This window comes from Pongo pygmaeus, chromosome 19 (assembly GCF_028885625.2).
Source record: "Pongo pygmaeus isolate AG05252 chromosome 19, NHGRI_mPonPyg2-v2.0_pri, whole genome shotgun sequence".
In the NCBI taxonomy this organism is placed as follows: domain Eukaryota; kingdom Metazoa; phylum Chordata; class Mammalia; order Primates; family Hominidae; genus Pongo; species Pongo pygmaeus.
Window position 1 is genome coordinate 53,246,366 of NC_072392.2, and position 16,674 is coordinate 53,263,039.

Consider the following 16,674-nt stretch of genomic DNA (forward strand, 5'->3'; position numbering starts at 1 on the left):
CTCTGTAGAGCCAGCAGCCATGTTCCCACATGAAACAGGACAATGACAATAGCACCAGGAATAGCTACTCCTGGTCAGATCCCCTCATGAGCTCAACCCCGCAGGATGGGGACACCGGGCCCTGCTTAGGGGAAAGGAAGGGGGTTTGTAGAGGAAGCCCAGCCAGCCAAGCAACCAGAGATGGGAAAAACCCATTGGGAGGAACTTGCTTGCTCTAGCTGGGCTTTGCAAAGAACAGGAAAAGATGAGTCTGCACAGACAGAAATGGTCTAGAATGGCTGAATGTTTCATGTAGAAATTTTATGATTAATACACTTGTACCATTTCTTAGAATCATTTGCTTGTTTAATTCCAGTCCATCAAGTGATAATTTTGTTGATATTTAGAGGCTCCTCAGTTAATTTCTGTGGGATTTTTGGTTATATTTAATAAGGAAAATAATATGAACTGTCTAAGAAAAAAAGAAACAAAGCCAATTATTCCTGAGAATGTTTAAATTTATTGACGCACACTTTGTTAATTTTTAGTATAGAACCTACATTTCATAATAGAAAACCTTGGACTTGCCAGTGGTAGCTGCTGGAATGAGGTGTTTGTCCAGTACATCCAGAATATTGCCACAGATTAACTTTAGCTCAGTCTCAACCTGAAAAAATAAAAATAAATTAAAAAAAATCAGATCGTTGAAGTCTAGAAATTCTGTAAATTATTACACATTCTATGTACCTCTGTTTTTGTGGAAGAGAGCTTAGTGTTACAGAGAATTCGTTTCCCTCTCCAAACTCCCTTCTTCCCTTTTGACACAAAAGCAGAGAAAAGCTGCCTGTCGGTTATCAAAAGTATCTTTTCCTTTCGGCAGGCAATTAAGTGCTACACACACACACCATCCCCCACCCCAACACCCCCTCACAGTCCAACGGAAGAATCAGCAATGACTGAAACTAAACACCGATGCTACTTGGTAAACACTGGTCAATTACATGAATATTTCACAAGGTAGCAACTATTGTGTCCATTTACTTGGGAAAACAGAAGCTAAGACATTTGCTGAAAGGTCATCCCCTTAAAAGAACTTAATAAGCAGAGCTAGGATTTGAAGCCAGGCAGGGTGCAAGGGACAGTACAAAATTCAAACCCAGGCAGTTTGCCTTCAGTACTTATATTCCTAACAACGTTCAACAGGCAATCCCTTTAGGGGAAGAGATCCAAAACTAGTTAAGATACCAAAAATCTGTGGACCAAAGTAACTATTGCCACTCATTTATATTCACGTATAATGCTGAAAATGTACACCACCTCTAAAGGTACATCCCAGTTTACTTCTTTTTTTTTTTTTTTTTTTTTTTTTGAGAGGGAGTCTCACTCTGTCGCCCAGGCTGGAGTGCAGTGGCGTAATCTCAGCTCACTGCAACCTCCACCTCCCGGGTTCACGCCATTCTCCTGTCTCAGCCTCCTGAGGAGCTGGGACCACAGGCGCCTGCCACCACGCCCAGCTAATTTTTTGTATTTTTAGTAGAGACGGGGTTTCACCATATTAGCCAGGATAGTCTCGATCTCCTGACCTCGTGATCTGCCTGCCTCAGCCTCCCAAAGTGCTGGGATTACAGGCATGAGCCACCACACCTGGCCTATTATTTGTTTTTTAGACAGAGTCTTCCCCTGTCACCCAGGCTGGAGTGCAGTGGCCCTATCTCAGCTCACTGCAGCCTCTGCCTTCCAGGTTCAAGCAGTTCTCATGCCTCAGCCCCCTGAGTAGCTGGGATTACAGGGGTGTGCCACTGTATCCGGTTAATTTTTGTATTTTTAGTAGAGATGGAGTTTCACCATGTTGGCCAGGCTGGTCTTGAATTCCTGGCCTCAAGAGATCCACCTACCTCGGCCTCCCAAACTGCTGGATTATCGGTGTGGGCCACGTGTGGCCCAACTCTACTATTTCAATGAAGCTCCTGTACCCTAGGTCATCACTGACTTCCCAGTTGCTGAATCCAGTTGTCTTTACTGAGTTGGTCCTTAATTTAACTTTCTTTTGCATTGAAGCTACTGACTGACCACAGCATTTTGAAACTCTCTTTGTCTTACTACTGTGATTCTACTTTCCTTATTTTTCATCTTACCTCTTAAGTCTGTGGCTTCTCAGACTTCCTCACAATTCATTGCTTATTTTAAAAACTCAAAAATTTAAACCTCCTGAGCAGTTCAAAAATAATATACCTTTGAAATTTTTTAAACTTTTCAGAGTTGCAAGAATAGTTCAGTGATCATCAGTTGTTACCATTTTGCCATATTTTATATGTCTGTGTGTCCCTCCCTTTCTACCTGCCCCCACATATATGTATATCTATGAATATTCACGTTTTTTAACCTTAGTAAATTTTGTTCCTGTACAATTTGAGAGTTAACTGCAGATTTCATAGCACTTTACCCCTAATTTCTTCTATATGTCTGCTAAGAATAAGGGCATTTTTTTTTTTTTTTTTTTTTTTTTGAGAATGAGTCTCACTCTGTCACCCAGGCTGGAGTGCAGTGGCACAATCTTGGCTCACTGCAACCTCCACCTCCTGGGTTCAAGCGATTCTCCTGCCTCAGCCCCCCAAGTAGCTGGGATTACAGGTGCCTGCTACCACGCCTGCCTAATTTTTGTAATTGTAGTAGAGATGGGGTTTTGCCATGTCGGCCAGGCTGATCTCAAACTCCTGACCTAAGGTGATCCGCCCTCCTCGGCCTCCCAAAGTGTTGGGATTACAGACGTGAGCCTCCGTTCCCGGCCTCTTTTTCCTTTTGTAATTAACAAGTGATCTATGGAATGATAGAAACTGTGTGAATATTCTGTCCCATAATAATCTTTACTTAATGGTTTCATCTGAATTGCTTCTTGCCCAAATCAAATATTACTATAGTGATTAGAAAATGGAGACTTTTCTATTTTTTCTGTATTGTTTCTATATTGTCATTCTTCTGTAAAGATTTTTTTATACTCCTTTTTTTTTTTTTGAGACAAAGTCTCACTTTGTCACCAGGCTGGAGTGCAGTGGTATGATCTCAGCTCACTGCAACTTCCGCCTTCCAGGTTCAGGTGATCCTCCTGTCAGCCTCCAGAGTAGCTGGGACTACAGGCATTCGCCACTGTGTCCAGCTAATTTTTTGTATTTTTAGTAGAGATGGGGTCGCACCATGTTGGCCAGGATGGTCTTGATCTCTTGACCCCATGATCCAGCCACCTCGGCCTCCCAAAGTGCTGGGATTACAGGTGTGAGCCACCGCGCCTGGCCCTATACTCCCTTTTTACTGTTTTTTTTTTTTTTTTGAGATGGAGGTTCACTCTCTTGCCCAAGCTGGAGTGCAATGATGTGGTCTTGGCTCACTGCAACCTCCACCTCCCAGGTTCAAGCAATTCTCCTGCCTCAACCTCCTGAGTAGCTGGGATTACAGGTACGTGCCACCACACTCGGCTGATTTTTATATTTTTAGTAGAGATGGGGTTTCACTGTGTCGGCCAGGCTGGTCTTGAACTCCTGACCTCATGATCTGCCCGCCTCAGCCTCCTAAAATGCTGGGATTACAGGTGTGAGCCACTGCACCTGGCCCTTTTTTTTTTTTCTTTGTTTATTTTTTTCAGACAGGGTCTTCCTCTGTTGCTCAGGCTTGAGTGCAGTGGCACGATCATGGCTCACCACAGCCTTGGACCCCAGGCTGTCTCAGCTCACTGCAACCTCTGCTTCCCGGGTTCCAGTGATTCTCGTGCCTCAGCCTCTGGAGTAACTGGGAGTACAGGTGCTCACCACCATACCTGGCTAATTCTTGTATTTTTAGTAAAGATGAGGTTTCACCATGTTGGGCAGGCTGGTCTCAAACTCCTGGCCAACATGGTGATCCACCTGCCTTGGCTTCCCAAAGTGCTTCATATTGTTAGCCCTAATTTTAGTCGAATTCCATAGCGTTCTTCTTCTTTATTTTTATTTTTTATTTTTGAGATGGAGTCTCTATCTGTCCCCCAGGCTGGAGTGCAGTGGTGTGATCTCAGATCACTGCAGCCTCCACCTCCGGGGTTCAAGCAAGTCTCTGCCTCCGCCTCCTGAGTACCTGGGATTACAGATGCCTGCCACCATGCCCAGCAAATTTTTGTATTTTTAGTAGACACGGGATTTCATCATCTTGGCCAGGCTGGTCTTGAACTCCTGACCTTGTGATCCACCCGCCTCAGCCTCCCAAAGTGCTGGGATTACAAGCGTGAGCCACCGCGCTCGGCCACATTCTTCTTTCAGTTCATATTTGGATATCCTTTTTTTCTACAGTGAGAACTCTGGTAACAACATAAATAAATGCAGTCATTTGTTCGGTTGTACAATATATGCATTATGAAAATTAGAATACCAATAGTATTTCCAGCTACAAACCTACTAAGTTTGATTTAATATTTCTTTGCAAGTTTTTGTGTGCTTACCTATAGGCCACTAAGGGTGTGCAGTCTAAAATTACTTAAGTATCTTTTTCTTACTGGGAGCAGTGGCTCACGCCTGTAATCCCAGCACTTTGGGAGGCCAAGGCGGGCAGATCATGAGGTCAGGAGTTCGAAACCAGCCTGGCCAACATGGTGAAACCCCATCTCTACTAAAAATACAAAAATTAGCCGGGCATGGTGGCGAGCACCTGTAGTCCCAGCTACTTGGGAGGCTGAGGCAGGAGAATCACTAGAACCTGGGAGGCGGAGGTTGCAGTGAGCCGAGACCACGCCACTGCACTGCAGCCTGGGTGACAGAGTGAGACTCCGTCTAAAAAAAAAATCTTTTTCTCTTATATCTTTTTTCTCTTTCTCTTTCTGTAGTAAAGTTATTGGTGTAATAGTCAATTAAATTTATGTATTCCTATTGTATTCAGTTGTACTTCTCACCCCTCATCCTTGTTGATTTTATTTTACTTTTGAAATATATTAAACATTAATATGGTTCAAAAGAAAAAATCTACATTTTATAATTGCAGTAATATTTGATTTAGGAAAGAAAAAAATGGATGATGAAACCGTTGAGGTTTTACTCAGAAGGTATACTGAAAAGTCTTATTTCTTGTCCTTCCCTTCCATTATCGTTAGCTTTTAGTTTATCTTAGTTGTCTTCATTTTTGCAGGTATAAGCAGATACATATTATATATATATTCTCATTTCCCCTTTCTTGTACAAAAGATAGCATAGTATCCATGCTGTTGTACTTTTAAATACTCTTCTGTATCTTGCTTTTATGGAGATTTTTCTTATTTTTATAGCTTTGTTTAGATTCCATAGGTTTGGGGCCAATATCCTATGTCCAAGCATTTAGGCTGTTTCCAGTGTTTCACTTTCACAGATAATGTTGCAACCAATAACCTGTGTGTTTGCTTTCCATATTACTTATGGAGATGTACCATCGGGGTAACTTCCTGGAACTTATACCTGGCATGTCTAAAACAGGGCATCGTTTTCCCAAAACTTTTTCACTTTCATTTGACGATACTGAATGGCACCATTATCTAACCTATTACTTATGCAGAAATAAAGGTATCATCATTTTCTCTCATATCTAGTTTGTCAGCAAATGCAAATTATGTATTCTTAGCCTTTCATTTTTTTCTACCTTCATTTTCTTATAGATCTTCTTAGTTGGTTTATTATACTAGCCTCCTAACTAGCCTTATTTCTCTCCTAATACTCCCTACTGCTACTAGACGTGTCTGTCGTAAAGCCAAATATTTGTTCATTTCACCCAGACCTTCCTTTGTCCAGACCTTCCGTTTCCTGGCCTCTACCTACTTCTCTAGCCTAATCTCTAACCACTTCTAACCATAGTGAACTACTTGTAGATTCCCCAGACATATCCTGTCCTATCAAGCCTCTTTTGCACTGGAATGCCTTTTTTTACCTTCTACATTTCCTGCTTTCTTTGTTTCTTTTTTTTCTTTTTTTTTTTTTTTTACCATTTTTGTGGAGAATGGGGTCATGCTTGTTACCAGGCAGATCTCTGAACTCCTGAACTCAGGTGATCCACCTGCCTCGGCCTCCCAAAGTGCTGGGAATACAGGCGTGAGCCATGGTGCCTGGCCTATCTCCTCATTCTATATATGAGAAAACTGAGGCACAAATAGGTGAACTGGCTTGCTTGAGGTCACAGAACTACGCTGTGAACCCATGCAGCCAAGAACTTGCCGTGAACCAAGAGTCAATGCCAATAACCACCATGTTACAGGACCTCAATGCAGAGAAAGAACAGGATCTGGCAACTTCGTTATTACTTTCTCCTTTAAAACATTAAAATCCAGGAAGAAGCGCCCTTTCAGACAAGAAAAACTGATAGCTCTTTCCTACTGCTTTCTGAATCTTGGTTCCCACAAATTAAATAAACTAGGCTGTACTGTGTAAATAGCAGAGTGAACTGATGGAATTATTTGTTACAATTTCTAAGGTCAATTTGCAACATATAAAATTATATACAAGCAGGCAGTCATTGAAAATGTTTGTGGAAGGCTTATGAACTAAAGTTGATAAAAAGTATTAAGCAATATGTGGACACACACACATATATCCACCCTACAGAGCAGACAATCCCAAGTGCTACAGTGCTTGAGCAAATATCTTTAATGAAACTTAAGTAGAGTTACTGCCTTCCAAAATAAAAGCAGCTGCTTGTTTTAATATTATCAATGAGGAAGCTGTGATCTAAACGCATCAGCTGGAATTAAAAGTCATTTTTATTTCACTACTTTAATCCCTAGTCCTGAAACAAGGGAACAAGCCCCACAGTGTTACATTTCACTCGCTAGTAACTAAAGGAATGTATACTCATAACAAAACTTCCTAACCTTACGGAAAGACACAATAGAGAAAAGGAAAAGTTCTCCAGAAAATTTTCTCTCCAGAGATTATCATTATCTACGATTTTTATTTCTTCAGATTTTTTTCTATTCATATATGAGGTCAGTCTCTATCTGCAGATATAGCTTTTATAAAACACAATTAACAACTCCAAAAGCCTTAGAGAGCAATGGAGAACTTCATTACAGCTTTGAGAAAATGAATAACTGAAAATTACATTGCATGTCACAATAAAACTTCCAAAATGTCCACGTTAGCCATTTTCCCTCCATCTCACAAAACTGCCCTTTCTCTCTTTCTTCCTCCAAACTCATAGCTACCTTGTCTCAAACCTACTTCCTCTTGTTTCTTTTCCTTTTATGTTTTCCTATTCCTAAGCAAAGCAGTCTATAGGCATTTTCAGTTTCCAGCCTAAGTGACCCCATGGTTGAACAACTTGTCAAGTAAATGAAGGCTGCTTCCCCCTTAGAAAGGTCCCCAAAGGGAGGACAGAAACAGCAACAGAAAACACTCATAATTTAATGTTATGGTCCTTTTCACACATATGTAGCCATATCTATTATATTTTATTTTACTTTATTTTATTTTAATTTTTTAAGACAGAGTTTTACTCTGTCACCCAGGCTGGAGTGCAATGGTGCGGTCTCAGCTCACTGTGACCTCCGCCTCCCAGGTTCAAGCAATTCTTCTGCCTCAGCCTCCCAAGTAGCTGGGATTACAGACGTGCACCACCATTCCTAGCTAATTTTTGTATTTTTAGTACAGACGAGGTTTCACCATGTTGGCCAGGCTGGTCTTGAACTCCTGACCTCAGGTGATCCACCTGCCTCAGCCTCCCGAAGTGCTGGGATTACAGCACTTTTACAGCATGAGCTGCCATGCCCAGCCTATTTTATTTTATTTTGTCTTATTTTATTTAGAGACAGTCTTGCTCTATCCCCAGGCTGCAGTGCAGTGGCGTGATCATAGCTCACTTGGCTAATTTTTAAACTTTTTGTAGATATGGGGTCTGGGTATGGTGCCCAGCCTGATCTTGAACTCCTAGGCTTAAGTGATCCTCCTGCCCTGACCTCCCAAAGTGCTGGGATTACAGGCGTGAGCCATCCTGCCCAGCCTGTATCTATTTTATAAGTTGGTTTTTTTGATTACTTTAATGCAAATGAGATTATACCATACTCTCTTCTTTGTCACTTCCTATTTTCATGTAATTTAAGTTAGACATCTGTTGATGTCAGTATAAATAGATCTAGATCATTTTTTATAGTTGTATAGCTTTCATTACATGGATGTTTCACAATTTATTTAGCTAACTACCTATTGTTGGACATTTGGTTATTTCCAAATTTTTGCTATTTTATATAATGCTGCACTTATATAAAATAGTTTTATATAATTATGTTTAATTATATACTACTACTATGTCTGACAATTGACTTGTATCAAGAACATACAAAGAATTGTTACAAGTTGCCAGGCAGAGTGGCTCACGTCTGTAATCCCAGTGCTTTGGCAGGCCAAGGTGGGCAGATCTCTTGAGCCCAGGAGTTGAAGACCAGCCTGGGCAACATGGGGAGACCCCGTCTCTACAAAAATACAAAAATTAGCCAGGCATAAGGGCACACATCTGTAGTTCCAGCTACTTAGAGGCTGAGGTGGGAAGACTGCTTGAGCCCAGGAAGTTGAGGCTGCAGTGAGCCAAGATCACACCATGGCACTGCAGCCAGCGCATCAAAGGCCCTGTCTCAAAAAAAAGGAAGAAGCGGGGGTGGCAAATAAGTAGAGTACAAGCCACCTCATCCAACCTGACTGGAACCAGTAGTTGACTGGTTAATCAGTTCAAGCAAGGAATCATAAAAATTGATGCATGTGCCGGGCATGGTGGCTCATGCCTGCAATCGCCTCACTTTGTGAGACCGAGGTGGGCTGATCACCTGAGGTTAGGAGTTCAAGACCAGCCTGGCCAACATGGTGAAACCCTGTCTCTACTAAAAATACAAAAGTTAGCCATGCATGGTGGCACACATCTGTAATCCCAGCTACTCAGGAGGCTGAGGCAGAAAAAAGAAGAAGAAATGCTACGTGAAGCCTTTTTATAAGGGCATTAATTTTATTCACGAGGGCAGAGCACTCATGACCTAATCACCACCTTGAAGGCCTCACTTCTTAACATCATCACATTAGGTCTTAGGTTATAACATGAATTTTGGAGGACTCAAGAAAAAAAAAGTGAAAGACAACCCACAGAATGGGAGAAAATACTTGCAAATTATATACAAAGTAGGCCCACTTTATTTGTGGAAAATATGTAGCCAGACACAGTGGCTCATGCCTGTAATCCCAGAACTTTGGAAAGCTGAGGTGGGAGGGTCACTGTCCCAGGAGCTCAAGACTAACCTGGGCAACATAGGGATACCCTATCTCTACGATAAATAAATAAAATTACCCAGATGTGGTGATATGTGCCTGTGGTCCCAGCTACTTGGGAGGTTGAGGTGGGAGAATAATGTGAGCCCAGGAGGTTGAGGCTGCAGTGAGCCAAGATCGCATTAATGTACCCCAGCCTGGGTGATAGACCGAGACCTTATCTCAAAAAAAAATCTATATATCTATATATATATTTATCTATATATAGATATAGATAAATATAGATATATAAACTTATATTTATAGTTATATCGATACATAAATATATAGCTATATATAAATATATGTTTATAAATATATAGATACATATATGTAACAAAATATGTTCCAAGACCTCCAGTGTATACCTGAAACTGCAGGTAGTACCAAACTCTATATATACTATGTTTTTTTCCTATACATACATACATACTTATGATAAAGTTTAATTTATAAATTAGGCACTGTAATAGAATAACAACAATAAATAATAATAAAAGAGAACAATTAGAATATACTTTTTTTTTGAGATGGAATCTTGCTCTGTTGCCCAGGCTGGAGTGCCGTGGTGCCATCTCGGCTCACTGCAACCTCCGCCTCCCAGGTTGAAGCAATTCTCCTGCCTCAGCCTCCCAAGTAGCTGGGACTACAGGCGCCTGCCACCCCCGGCTAATTTTTGTATTTTTAGTAGAGACAGGGTTTCACCATATTGGCCAGTCTGGTCTCAAACTCCTGACCTTGTGATCCACTCACCTTGGCCTCCCAAAGTGCTGGGATTACAGGTGTGAGCCACCGTGCCCGGCTACAATATACTTTAATATAAGTGACATGAATAGTTTTCTCTCTCTCTCAAAATACTGTAATATTTGGGATTGCAGCTGCCTGCAGGTAACTGAAACTGCAGAAAGCATAAGGGGGACTACTGTATCTGACAATGGACTTGGATCTAGAACACATAAAGAACTCTTACAACTTGATAATAAAAAGGATATAACCCAATTTAAAAATGGACAAAAGATCTGAACAGATATTTCTCCAAAGAAGACATACAAATGGCCAGTAAGGGCCAGGTGCTGTGGCTTATGCCTATAATCCCAACACTTTGGGAGGCCGAGGCAGGTGGATCACTTGAGGCCAGGAGTTCAAGACCAGCCTGGCCAACATGGCGAAAATCCATCTCTACTAAAAATATAAAAATTAGCCAGGCGTTGTGGCGCATGCCTGTAGTCCCAGGTACTCAGGCAGATGAGACACAAGAATCACTTGAACCCGGGAGGCAGAGGTTGCAGTGAGCTAAGATTGCACCACTGCACTCCAGCCTGGGCAACAGAGCAAAACCCCACCTAAAAATAAATAAATAAATAAAAATAAAAGAAAGAAAATAAATAGCCAATAAGCACAAGAAAATACACTCAATTTCTGTCTTAGTCTGTTTGTGCTGCTGTAACAAAATACCTGAGACTGAGTAATTTATAAGCAAAAAATTTATTCCTCACAGTTCCAGAGGCTGGGAAATCCAAATTCAAGGTGATAGCACATTTGGCATTTGGTGAGGGCCTGTTCCATTGTTCCCGTTCTCGCAGAGGCATCTTCACACGGCAGGAGAAGAAAGGAAAAAAGAAGAAGAAATGTTATACGAAGCCTTTTTATAAGGGCATTAATTTCATTCACGAGGGCAGAGCACTCATGACCTAATCACCACCTTGAAGGCCTCACTTCTTAACATCATCACATTAGGTCTTCGGTTATAACATGAATTTTGGAGGACACAAACATTCAAACCATAGAAACATCGTTAGCCATCAGGGAAGTGCAAATCCAAACCACGTGAAGATACCACTTCACACTCACAAGAATGGCTATAATAAAAAGACAGATAATAACAAGTGTTCGAGAGAATGTGGAAAAATTGAAACACTCATATGTTGCTGGAGGGAATGTAAAATGCTTTGCAATGAAGTTGGAACTGCTTTGGAAATAGTCTGGCAGTTCCTTCAAAGTTTAAACATAGAGTTATCATATGACCTGGCAATGCCAGGCTTCATCATATTCCCAAGGGAAATGAAAACATATGTCCACACAAAAACTTATACGTGAATGTTCATAGCAGCATTATTCATAGTAGTCAAAAAGTGGAGACAGCTGGGCGTGGTGGCTCCCAACACTTTGGGAGGCCAAGGCAGGAGGATCGCTTGAGCTCAGGAGTTCGAGACCAGCCTGGCCAGCATAGTGAAATGTGATCTCTACTAAAAATACAAAAATTAGCGGGACATGGTATACGTGCCTGTAATCCCAGCTACTTGGGAGGCTGAGGCAGGTGAATGGCTTGAATCCAGGAGGCGGAGGCTGCAGTGAGCCAAGATCACACCACCGTACTCCAGCCTGAATGACAGACAGAGACTCCATTTCAAAAAAAAAAAAAAAAAAAGTGATAAAACAGATAAATGAAATGTATTATATTCCTACAATGGAATATTATTGAGCCATAAAAAAACAAAAGGAAAGAAGTACTGACACATGCTATAACATGAATGAACCTTGAAAACATTAGGTTACTTGAAAGAAGCCAGTCACAAAAGACCACAAATTGTGTGGTTCCATTTATATGAAATGTCCAAATAGGCAAATCCTATCCTAAAAGAAAGTAAATTAGCGGTTGCCTAGGACTGAGGGATGGAGGAAATGGGGAGTGACTGCTCATAGGTATGGGATTTCTTTTTTGGGAGAAATGAAAATATTCTAAAATTGATTGTGGTGGCCAGGCTCAGGGGCTCACGCCTGTAATCCCAGCACTTTGGGAGGCCAAGGCGGGCAGATCACCTGCGGTCGGGAGTTTGAGACTAGCCTGACCAACATGGAGAAACCCCATCTCTACTAAAAATACAAAATTAGCCGGGCATGGTGGCGCATACCTGTAATCCCAGCTACTCGGGAGGCTGAGGCAGGAGAATTGCTTGAACCAGGGAGGTGGAGGTTGCAGTGAGCTGAGATCGTGCCGTTGCACTCCAGTCTGGCGAGAGAGTGAGACTCCATCTCATTAAAAAAAAAAAAAAAAAAAGAATGTTTCAGGCAGAGGGAAGAGAAGTGCAATGGTGCTATTTCAGGCAGAAGCTTGTCAGGTTTGCTGTGGTGTGGCTAATGTGGAAGGACTCAGTGGGAAGGAAAAGAGATGAGGGCAGAGTACTGGGCAGGGCCAAGTTAAAGCCATATGCATACTGTTACATTTTTTACTTGTCTAATATATTTCAGTAAATATAGACAAAACATTATAAATAAAGATGTAACTTTTGACGTTTGTAAGGTCATCTGTTATTTCCACTCCTTTTTTTTGAGATAGGGTCTCACTCTGTCACCCAGGCTGGAGTGCAGTGGTGCGACCACAGCTCACATAAGCCTCGACGTCCTGGGCTCAAGCGCTCCTCCCACCTTAGCCTCCTGAGTATCTGGGACTACAGGCACATGCCACCGTGCCCCACTAATTTTTTATTTTTTGTAAAGACAGGATTACTCCATTGTACCCAGGCTGGTCTCAAACTCTTGAACTCAAACAGTCTACCCACCTTGGTCTCCCAAAGAGCTAAGATTACAGACATGAGCCACTGTGCCCAACTTGTTATTTGCATTTGTGATTTTAAAACTCCATGTTTTTTATCATAAGATTGTCAGGTGCTTTCTGAACAGGAAATGCCTTAATTTATGACTCAAAATACAAACAAATGTAGGTGATCAAATGCATATCTATGTCTTCAATGGAAATATATATACATATGTCATTAATGAAGACAACCTGAGAACATGAAATTCATGATATATTTTCTTTTCCATCACCTAGCCCCCTAAAGGAGAGATCTTTCATTCAGAGCCCTGGGTTTTGTTTTGTTTCATGATTTGCTTTTTTTTTTTAAATAAGAGTTTATTTATTTCTCTATCTGGGACAGGGTTTTACTCCCATCAGCCAGGCTGGAGTGCAATGGCATGATCTCAGTTCACTGCAACTTCTGCCTCCTGGACTCAAGTGATTCTCTTGCCTCAGCCTCCCGAGTAGCTGGGACTACAGGCACATACCACTGCATCCAGCTAATTTTTTGTAGAGACAGGGTTTCACCATGTTGGCCAGGCGGGTCTTGAACTCCTGAGTTCAAGCGATCCATCTGCCTCTGCTTCCCAAAGTGCTAGGGTTGCAGGAATGAGCCACCGCGTGGCCAAAAGAGTTTATTTTTTAAAGAAAATTGACTTCTTTGAAAAAGTAGAAATGAGGCTGGGCGCGGTGGCTCACACCTGTAATTCCAACACTTTGTGAGGCCGAGGCAGGTAGATCGCTTGAACTCAAGAGTTTGAGACCAACCTGGCCAACATGGAGAAACCCCGTCTCTACTAAAAATAGAAACATTAGCCTGGTGTGGAGGCAGGTGCCCGTAATCCCAGCTACTCGGGAGGCTGAAGCAGGAGAATAGCTTGAACCCGGGAGGAGGAGGCTGCAGTGAGCCAAGATCGCGCCATTGCACTCCGGCCTGGGCAACAAGAGCAAAACTCCATCTCAAAAAGAAAAGAAAAAGTAGAAATGAGGAAGTGGCCAGCCTGTGTGGGGATCTAATCAAACAAATCTTCCCTTGATGAGGGTAGTACTTAAGTTGAAAAAAATTTGCCTATATAATAAATATTGCAATACTTTATTTTATTTTACATTTTTTGAGATGAGGGTCTCACTGTGTTGCCCAGGCTAGTCTTGAACTCTTGGGCTCAAGGGCTTCTCCTGCCTCAGCCTCCCCAGTGGCTGGGCTAATAAGCACACACCACCGTGCCCAGCTCTACATACAGTTTTTTTTTTTTTTTTTTTGAGATACAGTCTTCGCTCTGTCGCCCAGGCTGGAGTGCAGTGGTGGGATCTCCGCTGACTGCAAGCTCCGCCTCCCGGGTTCACACCATTCTCCTTTCTCAGCCTCCGGAGTAGCTGGGACTACAGGCGCCTGCCACTGCGCCCAGCTAATTTTTTGTATTTTTAGTAGAGACGGGGTTTCACCGTGTTAGCCAGGATGGTCTCGATCTGCTGACCTCGTGATCCGCCCGCCTCGGCCACCCAAAGTGCTGGGATTACAGGTGTGAGCCACTGCGCCCGGCCCATACTGATTTTTAAATTAAAAAAATCTACATTCTATATGCCCATCATAGCTTCTCCCTAATAAAATCTTTGTGAGTGTTTATGGGACTTCTTCCCTGGAAAATCTGCAAGCAGCCTGGTAGCTTTATATATATAGGAAAGCCAAAGGACAAACTAGGAATTATGTCAGAGATGGGGAAAGACTAAGGATTTTACCCAAATCAGTTGAGAATCAGCCTTAAGTATAAATGGGCCAGGTGTTGGTGGCTCACACCTATAATCCTAGCACTTTGGGAGGCCAAGGCGGGCAGATCACTTGAGGTCAGGAGTTCGAGACCACCCTGGCCAACATGGCGAAACCCCGTCTCTACTAAAAATACCAAAATTAGCCAGGCGTGGTGGCACGTGCCTGTAGTCCCAGCTACTTGGGAGGCTGAGGCAGGAGAATCACTTGAACCTGGGAGGCAGAGGTTGCAGTGAGCTGAGACCACGCCACTGCACTGCAGCCTGGGTGACACAGCGAGACTCCGTCTCAAAAAAAAATAATAAAATAAAAAATACATGAAGCACAATTAACATTTTATAATTTTATAGAGCAAAAGTCCATAAAAATAAATATTCTAATTAACTGTTTCTCCTACATCTTATAAACACTATTATCAAGCTCATTTAAGATTGAAGATAAATTATATCATGGCATGGGTAAAGATTTTCGATAAGGAGTTGCTGAGATAAGAGTCAAAATTCTCCAGCATAAATTCACTGACAGGGATTTCTGTTCAATCTTTTTAAGATTCTAATATCCAATTTATTTCCTCTAGAGAATAACTCATGTAGAATCATAACCTCTTTGGTGGACCTTGATTTTTCCATCAGTAAAAGTATAGAACTAGTTTTGACTTAACAGTCAACAAATGCCTACCCTCTCCATATCTGGCTGATGAGAGCGCCCTCATGTGTGCATTTGTTGTAATGTTTTAGAAATCTGAAAAAGACAATATTAATCTCAGCAGTAATACAATAAATAATGTCTTCATTTGCACATTTATGATAGCTTCAGGTATTACTCAGTAAAAGCTAAAGGCAAATGCTGTAGTAGGTTAATCTTACTGTCGTTCACTATCAAACCTTTCATATGCCAATTTCATCCTAAAACAGTGAAGTTATTGTTTTGGTTTAAATTTTAATTTAATGACTTAAGGGATTTTTTCCCTTAAAACTTCTAAGTATTTCATTATAATATTATTTCATCATTAGGCTTAAAGGAAAATATGTGGTCAATTGAGTTGTTATTTATTATACATGATAGCTTGACATCATCTTTTTAGGGATGGAAAACAGCTCCAGGGACCAAGTCTAACTCAGGTTTTTGATATAAGAATTTACCTGTCGACCGGGCGTAATGGCTCACACCTGTAATCCCAGCACTTTGGGAAGCCGAGGCGGGCAGATATAGGTCAGCAGATCGAGACCAGGAGTTCAAGACCAGCCTGGCCAAGATGGTGAAACCCCATCTGTACTAAAACTACAAAAATTAGCCAGGTGTGATGGCAGGCACCTGTAATCCCAGCTACTTGGGAGGCTGAGGCAGGAGAATCACTTGAACCCAGGCAGCAGAGGTTGCAGTGAGCCAAGTTCACGCCACTGAACTCCAGCCTGGGCAATAAGAGCGAGACTCCATCTCAAAAAAAAAAAAAAAAAAGAATTTACTAGTTTAAATCATAACAGTTTCTTCCTACTCAAAGAGACTACATTGGAAGAAGCCAAAAGAGAAGCTTATTTATTTATTTATATGCTTTATTTATTTATTTTTGAGACAGAGTCTTGCTCTGTCACCCAGGCTGGAGTGCAGTGGTGTGATCTCGGCTCACTGCAACATCCGCCTCCTGGGTTCAAGCGATTTTCCTGCCTCAGCCTCCCTAGTAGCTGGGATTACAGGTGTGTGCCACAACGGCCAGCTAATTTTTGTATTTTTAGTAGAGACGGGTTTTCACCATGTTGGCCAGGCTGGTCTCAAACTCCTGACCTCAGTGATCCACCTGCCTCAGCCTCCCAAACTGCTGGGATTACAGGCATGAGCCACCAAGCCCAGCCTAGAGAAGCTTATTTTTTAAAAGAAAATATACAAAAAAATCAAAATCTCATAAGTCCAATTGTAATTTTTTTTGGCTTTTAAAAAATGCTAATGCCCTCAAATATTCTCCTATCCAATCATTGTATTTTAAATGGCATTCCTCCAACAAATATTTGTTGAGCCCCCCACTATATGCCAGGATTGAAATGTCAAATTGAAGGAGGCAATAGCTACTGAAGTAAAGCAAAAAAAAAGTACTG

At 41.8% G+C, this 16,674-nt stretch overlaps 1 protein-coding gene across 7 annotated transcripts in view; it reads right to left on the reverse strand.

Moving 5' to 3' along the window:
• Window positions 1-521: 521 nt before the first annotated feature.
• LOC129016567 (ribosomal protein S6 kinase beta-1-like) overlaps window positions 522-16,674 on the reverse strand; it is a 33,717-nt gene continuing 17,564 nt past the window's right edge. For 5 of the 7 annotated variants that reach the window (XR_010124519.1, XR_010124518.1, XR_010124522.1 and 2 more), the window contains 3 exons: window positions 12,155-12,275; window positions 10,739-10,831; window positions 522-646 (listed from right to left, as the gene is read on the reverse strand). Coding sequence is in view for 2 of the 7 variants with exons in the window: in XM_063655465.1 (XP_063511535.1) it covers window positions 10,728-10,831; window positions 11,527-11,642; window positions 12,155-12,252 (318 nt within the window). In the remaining 5 variants the exon portion in view is untranslated. Of the gene's footprint in view, window positions 647-10,711; window positions 10,832-11,526; window positions 11,643-12,154; window positions 12,276-16,674 lie in introns of those variants that run through there. The other 2 variants (XM_063655465.1, XM_063655466.1) reach the window with 1 other exon arrangement.